The 14,450-nt window shown below is 41.0% G+C and overlaps 1 protein-coding gene across 3 annotated transcripts in view; it reads left to right on the forward strand.

Moving 5' to 3' along the window:
• LOC124795984 (neurofibromin) overlaps window positions 1-14,450 on the forward strand; it is a 489,110-nt gene that overhangs the window by 284,306 nt on the left and 190,354 nt on the right. For all 3 annotated transcript variants that reach the window (XM_047260068.1, XM_047260083.1, XM_047260076.1), the window contains 2 exons: window positions 5,886-6,047; window positions 6,466-6,724. In XM_047260068.1, coding sequence (XP_047116024.1) covers window positions 5,886-6,047; window positions 6,466-6,724 — 421 coding nt within the window. The remainder of the gene's footprint in view (window positions 1-5,885; window positions 6,048-6,465; window positions 6,725-14,450) is intronic.

The raw sequence follows: 14,450 nt of genomic DNA on the forward strand, positions 1-14,450 counted from the left end.
ATTACGCCACCTAGCTCTACTATTTCAGCACACAGTGCCTCTTGGTGAATAAATCAATGAAGAGTCAAAATGTCTTTCCCGAATTCGTCCCCAAGTTTATTTTTCAAACGAGAAGCAAAACCTTGGTTACGCCCGATCATTCTGTCGTTACAGAATGGAGCTTATCCCACGGCAAATTTATATTGTCCACTGATTCACAAACAGCTTCAAAAATGTCACGTCCTGTTGCGGTGTAATTGAGTGGTACCACATCCCAGAGTTCTTCAGTTACTAGCAGCTCCATGTCAACACCACGCACAAAGACTGCAAGCTGAGCACAGTCCGATATGTCAGTTCTTTCGTCAAGCACTAGAGAAAATGCAACAAACCTCTCCGCCTTATTCCTGAGCTGTCTCTAAATCCGCTGCCATGTCCAGATTCGATGAGACATTGTTTGCTTCGACAGGCAAACCTCTTCAATTGCCTGCACCTCCCTTGGAAACAAACATTCGCAACAGGTACCATGCACGATTTTACGAGTGGTCCCACCGAAAACGGCTTGCCACTCATCGCAGTGATGTGAGCGACCCTGTAGCTTGCTCGAATTGCAGATTCAGTAGTGTTTCTCCGCTCTCATTCACCTGAAAATTATAAACGCATTACAGAACACGAACTATGTTGCATGTTTTGATACCCTCCGTATTACGAAACCGTTTTTAAACTTACGTCTCCTGGTACGTCGTTCTTAAGACTGGCTACCAGTTCTCTGCGTGCAACGCCTTCTACCTGATCGTAGTGCGCTGCGTGAAGACGTGTATAATGTCACTGTATATTGTACCTCTTCGCAGAATTAAATACTTTATGACATACAAGACACTGCGGACGACCATCCCTCTCAATGAATAGAAAGGTATCCTCCAATAGAGGTACAGGGCTCCCGCAGCTAGTCATAGCCGTCATTGACCACGGATTATTGCGTCAGTTGCGGCTGCATGCGGCCAGGGGGCAGTGAGTTCGCTTTCCCCCTGCACGTGGGCTCTGAGCTGCCGCAGTGAGCGCTCCGGAGCGCTCCGGCTCCCTGGAGCTCGGCTGGAACAGCCTGCTCTAGAGTGTGTTCAGTAGTAATTACTGGGTGTGCCTAAGACAGGCAGTTCATTTTTGCTCATTCTTACATTCTGACAGTTTGGTGATGGTCATCACTGTGCTGAAATATGTGCAGTCAATGTATCATCTGCTAAACTACAAACATGTATCCCTGAGTAATGTTGTACGTGTTGCCAGTAGTGGGGCCTGAGAAAGAGCTAATGGGTGGGTACATGCAGCATGTTTTACCCAGACAGTGGTTGCTGCAATAGCTGTCTTGAATTTCAGGTGATGGTCTGTCAATATAACAAGGTTTTATGAGGATTTTGAGACATTACGGAGTGTGGAGGGATAATATCATTTCAGAGTTCAGTCAGAGAAAGCTTTATTTCTGGCAGAGTAATCTACTGAGGCATTCAAGGCCTGGGTGGTAATGTGTAACAAGAGGGGTGCTTCTGAAATGCAGGGAATGAAGAACTTTGCTGCCAGTAATGATGGGAGGAGAAATGAGAGATGCTGCCTGGAAGATTTGTTTGTGGGCAGTGTACTGGGATAATTGCAAGATGATATGATATCGGTGTAGTTTTTGAAGGATTTAGTTCTCAAGCAGATTTCTTTACCTCCTGTAACTTCTGAGTACCCTGTCTCCACTACAGGAAGTATGGGATCTATCACTTCTCATCCATTTGATTGTGAGTGGTGTGTCATTGGTAGAGCTAGGTGCTTTGTACAGGGGAAACAGGTACCATGGAGAAGTCAGGGTGTCATACCTTAACCAATAAGTTCGAGCTGCTGTGTTCCACTGAATCTTAATCTGAGGTTGTGAGACCCACTTTGCCTGCTGGGAAACTTACTGTGTCCCATGTCAGGACAAGGAAAACACAAAAGGGAAGGGGTCGATTAATCATCACCAGTACAAATGTATGATGAATAATGTACCCTCCAGGGATAGGAAGGAACACCAGGTATATTCAGTGTGAATGCGTGGGGGCCTCATTCAACATGTTGAAGGGGTCATTTTGTGAGGGAACAGGGTGAAACCAGCTGCTGATTGTGGCACTCACTGGAACAAACCATGCCTGTCATTTGGGCTTTGAGGTCATACTTGCGTTATTCCAGCAACTGGGAGAAAAAGTTTAGAAGACCAGCCTTACTCATGAAGTTTCATTGATGTTCACGATTTGCAGCGTTGTCCCCAGAAATAATTGTGTCCTCTTGGTTCTGAGGTGAGCAGAAGGTTTGAATCAGAGACTTCAATGTTCTGTGACAGGTGAGGCTGCAACCTTCTAGACTTGCACCATGGGACTGGGAAATGTAGGGTCCCTGTAACTGGGTCAGGTGCGCACTATACACTAGAGGCTGTGACAAAGGTGGCTGACAGTGTGTAGGGTGTACACAAGGGCTTTTTAGATGAGGCAGCTCTTCATTCTTTCCAGACATTTCAGCTGTATGACCCAGAAGTATCAGTACAAAACCCAAAGAATTGCCTACTATAGGCAAGAATATTAAAATCCTACTGATTAAACGACCCAAAGAAATGCCCGCTATAGGCAAGAGTATTAAAATCCTAGTTATTAATTGCTGAAGCATTCACAGCAAAATGACAGCATTTACAGTAGTTCTAAACAGCTGTGCAGCTCACATTATACTTGATATAGAAAGTGGCTTAAAACACAAAACTGATAGCAGTGCGATATGTGGAGAGAATTTAAGCTTGTATCAGAATGAGAAGCTAATTGTAAATGGAGGGGGTGTACTTGTCGCAGTAGACGAGAAACTCAAATACACTAAAACAGAAATTGAAATTGTTTGTGAGATTTTCATGACAAGACTCAGTATCAAAGGTGGGCACAAACTTGTAATTAGATCCTTCTATTGACCCTCAGACTCGCCTTCAGATGTATCCAAAAACTTCGAAGAAAACCCAAGTTCACAAGTACATAAGAAGTCAAATCATACTTTTATTGTTGGAAGAGACTTTCATCATCCAACAATCAACTGGGGAATATTACAGGTTTGTAAGTGGTGGGCATGACTGAACATCCTGTAAAACAGTAGTAAATGCATTCCCTGAGAATTACCCTGGACAGATTGTTTGGAAACCCACCCACAATGGAAATGTATTGGATCTAATAACAGGAAATAGACCTGACCTCTTTGAGGAACTCCACATAGAAATTGGTATCACCGAACATGAGGCAGTTGTAGCAGATGTGATTAACAAATTGCAAAGGGCAAGTAAAATAAGTAGAAGGATTTATCAGTCATTATTGGTTTCTCCACTTGAGCTTCCTGCAATTGATTAAAGAGAATTTTACACCAGACTCATTTCACTTTTATTTACAAAGCATCTTGTGTGGTCTTTTTTGCCAATATGTATACATATTTTTGTACATTTTTGGTTGTTTTAGACGAGAAACAGTATTCCTTTATAAGGTTGGCATGCAATTTACTTACAGTGTTTCTGCCTCTTGTTCACAAATTTTGCAAACCGTTGCTCCTTCTCTGTTCGTTAGTGGAGGTTGAAGCAAAGGGAAGCAGAGGGAAGAAGCAGTGTTTTGCAGAAAATGTGAACAAATGGCAGAAACACAGTAAGTAAATTGCACACCAACTTTATAAAGAAATACTGCTTTTAATCTAAATCAACTGAAAATCTACGAAAATATGTATCCATATCTGCAGAATGACTATGAAAGATACTTTGTAAACAAAAGCAAAATGTGTTTGGTGTAAAATTATCTGTAATTACTTGCAGTAAGCTTAAGAGAGAGAAACCAATAATTGATTTTAATAGATGCTGCAGAAGATGGCCTTGCAAACAAACATAAGAAGGATTTACATTTTCAGCAAACTAGAAAAGAGGCAGTAGGTTATATCTCAATAAGGAGCTCAAATCATTTAGCTCTGGTAAGGAGCATGTAGAAGAACTGTGGTCAGGTGTAGAAGAATAGTTAATGATGCACTTGATAGATATGTACCTCTACTCTGATTAAAATTACTTTTTGACTGACAGATTGCAGTGGTGTCCAGCCAGCCACATTTCACAAGGCACTACATGTACCTACAAAACAGGCAACACAGTGAGCATGTGGTGCTTGAGAACGAACTATGACTTTTTGGTGGCTGGCTCCTACCAATCGACTCGCTGAAACATTGATCACAAAGTAATTCAATCGAGTATAGCAGAGCAGTTCATGTTGGGAGGGACCCTCCATGGTACACAGTCACTGTAAAAAGACTTCTAAAGACACATAATAGGCTAAAACAAGTCATCAAGTCATGGGGCTATAGATATGGATGTACTAAATGAAGTGCATTTGGCTGTCAAGAGAGCAGTGCATGAAGCCTTCAACAGGTACTGTTGCAGAATATTATCACAAGATCTCTCACAAAAATCAAAGAAATTCTTCTCATATTTGAAGGTTGACAGTGGTGCCAAAATAAGTGTCCAGACACTCCTAGACAAGACAGGTACTGAAAGTGAGTTAAATGTGCAGACAGTGTAAAATAAAATATGACCTATAAGAAATCAGTGGCTGTAACGACTTTGTGTCTGTTCCATTATATCTTATTTGGGATGACAGAAAAGAATCGCCCACTTTTGGGAATTTCCAAGTACATAGAAGGAAGTAATGACCTGTAGAAAACATTTTTTTAACAACTGAAAAGAAGAAGTATATGAAGTTGTTATTCACACTGACTTATGAAAATTATAAATTGCAACAGAGTTGTTAATTACCTTCTCCTCTCACCCACTCCATCCAACTCAACCTCTCATCGCAGTTGAGGTGGAGCACTGGTACAGTATAGTCAGACAAGAAAAGGTACCTATGCAGGTGTGTGCATGTGTGTGTGTGTGTGTGTGTGTGTGTGTACGTATTCTATACTAGTTAACTTGGAAAAGCACATCATTTTAAAGCTTAGCAATGTTTTCAAAATTGTTTATGTGCACAATGACAGCTCAGTACCTCAACTATACAGTGAGTTGTTACCTGTACTCCTTCCATTATTTGTAGCTGTCATATATATATATATATATATATATATATATATATATATATATATATATATAATGGAAGGAAACATTCCACATGGGAAAAATTATATATAAATACAAAGATGAGGTGACTTACCGAACAAAAACGCTGGCAGGTCGATAGACACACAAACAAACACAAACATACACACAAAATTCAAGCTTTCGCAACAAATTGTTGCCTCATCAAGAAAGAGGGAAGGAGAGGGGAAGACGAAAGGAAGTGGGTTTTAAAGGAGAGGGTAAGGAGTCATTCCAATCCCGGGAGCGGAAAGACTTGCCTTAGGGGGAAAAAAGGACAGGTATACACTCGCACACACACACATATCCATCCACACATACACAGACACAAGCAGACATTTGTAAAGGCCTTTCTTTTTAGATATATTTTTCCCACGTGGAATGTTTCCCTCTATTATATATATATATATCATTAGATGAAATAATTATTTGACTGTTGGAGTACAAATTATCAAATAAAATAATGATAATAATTTAAACAAGGAAATATGATCATGTCTTTTGCTAAAGAGGAAATATGATGTGTTTGATTAGGTTCACTAGTGACTGGTATTATCTTTCAATTAAAATTAAAAATGATTTGTGTGAAATAACATGCTTTTTCATCCAAATTGAATCCTCTTTTGACTGGAGATAATTAAGTTATTTCTCTGTTTACATTTGTTCTGCTTATATTTAAGATTAATGTTTCTACTGCTATACTTTCCCATATAGTTTTGCTTTTCGAAGAAAGACATTATCGTGATCAATTTCTTTCTTGTTTCAGGTACCAGAACTAATTGATATGGTACTTGACAGCTTCATTCACAGATCAGTTACTGGTGGGCTGGGGTCACCGATGGTTGACATAATGGCAGATACAGCTGTTGCACTGGCATCTGCAAATGTTCAGCTTGTAGCAAAAAAAGTAATTGGGCGCCTGTGCCGGGTAAATATCATAATTAATATTGGTGAATACATTTATGCACTGCCAATCTGTACCTTATTTCCATGATGTTGTATTCTGTCTACATTACCAGTATCAAAGATAAGAGACAGTAAGCATTTTTCATATGAGGTAAAGTAAATATGAAACTTGAGGAAGTGAACTAAGAATGTAATAATTTCCATCTTGTTGACCAAAGTACTTTCATCTCTCAGTCTGATACCTGATAATAAAAACATGATGACCAGTCATCGAACATATTTATTCTATGTTTGCTCTTTTATAGTTTCCTACATTATATTCTTTCTCTCCTGAAATGGTGAGATTGTAAACAGAATGATTTTATTGATTGTGAGTGATTTTTTATTTATTTATTCCTAGATGTGATTGATTTAATATTTTCTTCTGTTTTGCTTTCTAGGTGTTAGACAAAACATGTTCATCACCCACACCTCTCCTGGAGCAGCATATGATGTGGGATGACATAGCTATATTGGCAAGGTATCTTCTTATGCTGTCTTTCAACAACTGCTTAGATGTGGCCACCCACTTACCATATCTTTTTCATGCTGTGACTTTCTTAGTCTGCTCAGGATCCCTGAGTATGCGAGCTGCAACTCACGGCCTTGTTATTAATATCATACACTCTCTGTGTACTTGTACAAAGCCCTCCTTTTCAGGTAAGTGCAATGCAAACTAGTGAATGTTTCCTTTAATTATTTTCTGTTGAATGCTAGTTATTTCAAAAAAAGATTAATTTTTACATTTGTTCATGTCAGTTCAGTTATCTTTGCTTAAACTTGCATCTTTTTGCATGCAAGTGATGCCAGGGTTTAAAGTTGTACTCATATTTTGTGCCAAAAAATCTTAAGATCTGTAAGGGACGTGCAGTTTGTCACATACTCTGTAGCTAATAAGCCAGTTTACTGCATAGCTAACAATATTAATTATGTATTTAGGGGATTGATTGCTTCATAGTTACAACATTGAACAGTATTTTTTAATAGATCTAGAGTAACTGTAACTCCTACTTATGACTAAATTATTAAATAATCTCACTCAGAAGGTTTTTCTTGAAACTAGTTATTATCTTGTATGATATACTTACTGATTTTACACAGTTTTGTCTGTGTGTGTGTGTGTGTGTGTGTGTGTGTGTGTGTGTGTGAAAAGAGGGAGAGAGAAAACATAGTGTTCAGAAGCACCAGAGTTGTAATATACATTCAGTCAATCTGAGGGAGCACCATGAGTGGCTAATGGATTAACCCAGGTTTCTCACCCTTACATTTCCTAGCTGCTACTCACTTTATATACTTACAGGGTTACCATGTGCTTTGCACATTTCCTACAAATTGTCGAAATATCATTCAGCTACATTTTCAGTAATAATATAGAACACAGTAATTACAGTTAATATTCCTATGTTGTTGCGGTCTTCAGTCCAAAAACTTGTTTGATGCAGTTCTCCAAGCCACTCTATACTGTGTGAGCCTCGAGCCTTATCATCTCTGAATAACTGCCACAACCTACATCTTCCTGAATCTGCATACTGCATTCATCTGTTGGTCTCCCCCTGCTCCCCCCCCCCCTCCCCACTCCCCCCCCCCCCCCCACCACCACCACCACCACCACCACCACCACCACCACCACAACCACTTTTGCTCCAGTACTGAATTGGAGATCCCTTGATGTCTCAGAATGTGTCATATCAATCGACCCCTTCTATTGGTCAAAATGTGACACAAATTTCTTGTCTCCCCAATTCTGTTCAATACCTTGTCATTAGTTATGTGATCAACTCACCTAATCTTCAGCATTCTTATGTAGCACCATATTCTTTTTATCTCAGGTGTTATTGTCCATGTTTCACTTCCATACATGGCTACACTCCAGACAAATATCTTCAGAAAAGACAGAAATGCTTATCTTACCATTGGCAGTCTGCATTTTATATCCTCTTTACTTTAGCCATCATCAGTTATTTTGCTGCCCAAAGAGCAAAACTTATGTATTACTTTAAGTGTTTTGTTTTCTAATCTGATTCCCTTTGCATCATGTGATTTAATTTGAATACATTCCATTATCCTTGTTTTGCTTATGTTGATGTTCATCTTATATCCTCCTTTCAAGACACTGTCCATTCCTTTCAGCTACTCTTCCAAGTCCTTTGCTGTCTCTAATAGAATTGCAGTGTCATCGGCAAATGTCAGATTTTTCTTTGGTTTACTTTACTGCTTGTTTATTGAGTAACATCAGAGATAGGCTATACATATTGAGTAACATCAGAGACAGGATACAATCCTGTATCACTCCATTTTCAACCACTGCCTCCCTTTCATGTCCCTCGCCTCTTACAACTGCCATCTAGTTTGTTAAAAGTTGTAAATAGCTTTTTGGTCCCTGTATTTTACCCCTGATACCTCCAGAATTTCAAAGAAAATATTCCAGTCAACATTAACAAATGCTTTCTCTCATCTGCAAGTGTTATAAAAGTAGGTTTACCTTTACTTAAGCTACTTTTTAAGATAAGTCTTAGGGTCAGCACTGCCTCATGTGTTCATTGCAGAATCTAAACTGATCCTCTCCTAGGTTGGCTTCTATCAGTTTCTCCATTCTTCTGTAAAGTATGTGTGTTAGTATTTTGCAGCCACAACTTATTAAACTGATAGATCACTAATTTTCACACTTATCAGCAAATGCTTGCTTTGGAATTAGAATTACTACATTCTCCTTGAAGTTTGACGGTATTTTGTCTGTCTCACAGATGTTGCATACCAGCTGGAATAGTTTTGTCATGGCTGGCTCTCCCAAGGGTTTCAATAATTCTGGTGGAATATCATCTAGTTCCAGAGCCTTGTTTCAGTTTAGATCTTTCAGAGCTTTGTCAAATTCTTCTTGCAGTATCGTATCTTCCATTTCATCTTCATCTTCTTCCAATTTCCTTTCCATATTATCGCTTTCAAAATTGCAGTTAGTGGGTTTCAAACTCGGGACCTTTAGTACTATGATCTGATGCTCTACCAACTCACCTACCAAAGATCCCACTCATGCGCTTCTTGTATACTCCGTGGTTCTGGTGTTACTTTTTTAATTATCATTTACACGTGTTCTACTGGATGACAGGACACAACAAAAACTAGATCGATGTTCTGGTTGATACTCTATTGACACACAATGTTTGATATCGATCTGAGTGTCTGACATCTGGAGGTTTGGGTGTTAGCAATTTTACATTTCCTGTCAATCTCATTTTTAAGTGTTTGTATTCCTTTCCACCTCCTTCATTTGCTGCTATTTAAATTTTCTTGTTTCATCAGTTAAATTCAATAACTCTCGTGGTATCAAAAGATTTTTTCTAGACCTTGTCGTTTTATCTATTTGATCCTCTGCTACCTTCACTATTTTATCTCTTAAACCCACCCATTAGCCTTATAGTGTATTTCCTTTCCCCTGTTCTAGTCAGTCATTGCCTAATGCCCCCTCTGAAACTTGCAACAACCACTGGTTCTTTAAAATTACGCAGGTCTTATCTTTTTAATTTCCTACCTTTTTCCAATTTCTTCAGTTTTCTTGTATAGTCCATAACCAATAAATTGTGGTCAGAGTCCACCTCTGCCCCTGGAAATGTCTTACAATTCAAAATCTGATTCGTCTGCAGGTCTCCTCCCCATTAACAACCTTCTTTTATGATTCTTAAACCAAGTGTTAGCGATGATTAAATTGTTCTCTGTGCAAAATTCTCTCTTCCTTTTCCTACTGTCAAACTCCAGTCCCCTATCACAATTAAACTTTCATCTCCTTTAACTACCTGAATAATTTCTTTTATTTCATCATACATTTCTTCAATCTCCTCATTATCTGTGGAGCTAGTTGGCGTGGAAACTTGTACTTCTGTGGTAGAGGGCTTCGTGTCTGTCTTGGCTATGATAATGCATACACTTTGCTTTTCATAGTAGCTTACCTGCATTTCTGTTTTCTTATTCATTATTAAACAGACTTTTACATTACTCCTATTTGACTTTGTATTTATAGCCCTTTATTCACCTGACCAGAAGTCATGTTTCTCCCACCACCGAACATCATTAATTCCCACTATATCTAATTTCAACCAATCCATTTCCCTTTTTAAATTGTCTAACCTATGTGCCCGATTAAGGGATCTAACATTCCACACTCCAATATGTAGAATGCCAGTTTTATTTCTCCTGATGACAACATCCTCATGAGTAGTCACTGCCCAGAGATCTGAATGGGGGACTATTTTACCTCTGGAGTATTTTACCCTATAGGAAATCGTCAACACCTAACTATACAGTAGATCTGCATGTTTTCGGGAAAAATTACAGCTGTAGTTTCCCGTTGCCTTCAGCCATTCACAGTACTAGTTCAGCAAGGCTGTTTTGGTTGATATTACACGGCCAGATCAGTGCATCATCCAGACTGCTGGCCCTGCAACTACTGAAAAGGCTACTGCCTCTTTTCAGGAACCACAAATTTGTCTGGCCTCTCAATAGATACCCCTCCATTGTGGTTGTACCTACGGTATAGCTATTTGTACCACTAATGCATGCAAGCCAGCCCATCAATGGCAAGGTCCATGGTTCATGGGGGAATATTCCCATATATTGAGAATTTCTTAATATGCCTATATATTAAGAAATTATAATATTTTATTTCACTATTGGATCAATTGCCGCAGTGAGCTCGTATATTGGATCCATTATGTGGAGGGCTTTTCAGATGCTAACGTTTTTTTCCTACTTTTTCTGTTGTAATCTTCCAAGATTATTCTAGAAATGAAATTTTATAATAGAACAATGAAAAATTCAGGATGAAATGTAACAGTATTATGAAAAAGAAAGTGCTACTCACCATATAGTGGAGATGCTGAGTCGCAGAGAGGCACAACAAAAAGCCTGACACAAATAAATAAAGCTTATGGCCATTAAGGCCTTCATCAACAACACACACACACACACACACACACACACACACACACACACACACACACACAAATGGAACTCACACACATGACTACAGCCTCAGGCAGCTGAAACCACACTTTAGCAGCAGCATCAGTGCATGATGGGAGTGGCGACTGGATGGGGGTAAGGAGGTGGCTAGGACAAGAAGGGGGAGGGATAGTATGGTAGGGGTGGCAGACAGTGAAGTGCTGCAGGTTAGACAGATGGCAGTGGAGAGGTGGGGGAGGGGGGGAGTAGTGGAAAAGGAGAGAGGTAAAAAACTGAGTGTGAAAGACAGCTGTGTGCTGCTGGATTGAGAGCAGGGAAGGGGCTGGATGGGTGAGGACAGTGACTAATGAAAGTTGAGGCCAGGAGGGTTACAGGAACATAGGATGTATTGCATGGAGAGTTCCCACCTGCGCAATTCAGAAAAGCTGTTATTGGTGGGAAGGATCCATCGGCACAGGCTGTGAAGCAGTCATTGAAATGACGTCCTGTTTGGCAGTATATTCAGCAACAGGGTGGTCCACTTGTTTCTTGGCCACAGTTTGTCGGTGGCCATTCATGCGGACATACAGGTTGTTGGTTGTCAGGCTCACATAGAATGCAGCACAGTGGTTGCAGCTTAGCTTGTAGATCACATGATTGGTTTCACAGGTAGCCCTGCCTTTGATGGGATAGGTGATGTTCACGACTGGACTGGAGTAGCTAGTGGTGGGAGGATGTATGGAACAGGCCTTGCATCTAGGTTTATTACAGGGGTTTGAGCTCTGAGGTAAGAGGTTGGGAGCAGGAGTTATGTTAGGATGGACGGTAGAGGGCGATTACAAATGATTGAAGCGATTTCATAAATTCACTGTAGCTCCATTCATTGACATATGGTCACGACACGCTACAGATATGTAGAAAAACTCATAAAGTTTTGTTCGGCTGAAGCCGCACTTCAGGTTTCTGCCGCCAGAGCGCTCGAGAGCGTAGTGAGACAAAATGGCGACAGGAGCCGAGAAAGCGTATGTCGTGCTTGAAATGCACTCACATCAGTCAGTCATAACAGTGCAACGACACTTCAGGACGAAGTTCAACAAAGATCCACCAACCGCTAACTCCATTCGGAGATGGTATTCGCAGTTTAAAGCTTCTGGATGCCTCTGTAAGGGGAAATCAACGGGTCGGCCTGCAGTGAGCGAAGAAATGGTTGAACTCGTACGGGCAAGTTTCACGCGTAGCCCGCGGAAGTCGACGAATAAAGCAAGCAGGGAGCTAAACGTACCACAGCTGACGGTTTGGAAAATCTTACGGAAAAGGCTAAAGCAGAAGCCTTAGTGTTTACAATTGCTACAAGCCCTGACACCCGATGACAAAGTCAAACGCTTTGAATTTTCGGCGCAGTTGCGACAGCTCATGGAAGAGGATGTGTTCAGTGCGAAACTTGTTTTCAGTGATGAAGCAACATTTTTTCTTAATGGTGAAGTGAACAGACACAATGTGCGAATCTGGGCAGTAGAGAATCCTCACGCATCCGTGCAGCAAATTCGCAATTCACCAAAAGTTAATGTGTTTTGTGCAATCTCACGGTTTAAAGTTTACAGCCCCTTTTTCTTCTGCGAAAAAAACGTTACAGGACACGTGTATCTGGACATGCTGGAAAATTGGCTCATGCCACAACTGGAGACCGACAGCGCTGACTTCATCTTTCAGCAGGATGGTGCTCCACCGCACTTCCATCATGATGTTCGGCATTTCTTAAACAAGAGATTGGAAAACCGATGGATCGGTCGTGGTGGAGATCATTATCAGCAATTCATGTCATGGCCTCCACGCTCTCCCGACTTAACCCCATGCGATTTCTTTCTGTGGGGTTATGTGAAAGATTCAGTGTTTAAACCTCCTCTACCAAGAAACGTGCCAGAACTGCGAGCTCGCATCAACGATGCTTTCGAACTCATTGATGGGGACATGCTGCGCCGAGTGTGGGAGGAACTTGATTATCGGCTTGATGTCTGCCGAATCACTAAAGGGGCACATATCGAACATTTGTGAATGCCTAAAAAAACTTTTTGAGTTTTTGTATGTGTGTGCAAAGCATTGTGAAAATATCTCAAATAATAAAGTTATTGTAGAGCTGTGAAATCGCTTCAATCATTTGTAATAACCCTGTATATTGTGTAGGTTCGGTGGATGGAGGAATACCACTGTGGAAGGGGTGGGAAGGATAGGATTTCTCATTTCAGGGCACGATGAAAAGTAGTAAAAACCCTGGTGGAGAATGTAATTCAAGTTGCTCCAGCTCTGCATGGTACCAAGTTATGATGGGAATGCTCCTTTGTGGCTGGATGGTGGGACTTTGGGAGGTGGTGGGAGACTGGAAAGATAACGACATGGGAGATTTGTTTTTGTACAAGGTTGGGAGGATAACTACGGTCTGTGAAGGCTTCAGTGAGACCTTCCGTATATTCCAAGAGGGACTGCTCGTCACTGCAGATGCTACAATCACGGGTGGCTAGGCTGTATGGAAGGGACTTCTTGGTATGGAACGGATGGCAGCTGTCAAAGTGGAGGTATTGTTGGTGGTTAGTAGGTTGGCTATGGACAGAGGTACTGTTGTAGCCATCTTTGAGGTGGAGGTCAACATCTAGGAAGGTGGCTTGTTGGGTTGAGTAGGACCAGGTGAAACAAATAGGGGAGAAGTTTTTGAGATTCTAGAGGAATGTGGATAGGGTGTCACCACCATCGATCCAGATTGCAAAGATGTCATCAGTGAATCTGAACCAGGTGAGGGGTTTAGGATTCTGAGATTTTTTGGAATGTTTCCTCTAGATGGCCCATGAATAGGTTGGCATAGGAGGGTAGGTCCCGCATAATAGATTAAAGGTGTTGGTCTACGGGAGCAGAAATTCTCTCAGTGGAGTCGCTGTGACCAGACACAATGGGGCATCCTGGGTGGTTAGGTATGTGGACTTCAGGAAGCATGTAGAAGGTAGGAGAACGGAGAGTGGTAGGGTTGAATAAAGAGATGAGACTAAGGATTTGAGTAGCGATTGGAGATCTTGTTGGATTTCTGGAATGGGGTGGCAAGGTGTGTAGGTGGAAGAATCTGACAATTGGTAGGGTTGGTGACGTAAAAGTGTTTCCACTGCAGGGATCAGGAGAAGGAGAGGAGATCTTTAACAAGTCCAGCGTGACTGAATTTGGGAGTGGGGCAGAATGTGAGAAATATACCGAGGGTCTCACTGAAGCTTTCACAGACCGTAATTATCCTTCCAACTTGGTACAAAAACAAATCTCCCATGACTTATCTTTCCAGTCTCCCACCACCTCCCAAAGCCCCACTGTCTGGCCACAGAGGAGCATTCCCGTCATAATTCAGTATCACCCAGGAATGGAACAACTGAATTACATTCACCGCCAGGGTTTCGACTACCTCTCATTGTGCAGTGGTATT

This window comes from Schistocerca piceifrons, chromosome 1 (genome assembly GCF_021461385.2).
Source record: "Schistocerca piceifrons isolate TAMUIC-IGC-003096 chromosome 1, iqSchPice1.1, whole genome shotgun sequence".
Classification (NCBI taxonomy): domain Eukaryota; kingdom Metazoa; phylum Arthropoda; class Insecta; order Orthoptera; family Acrididae; genus Schistocerca; species Schistocerca piceifrons.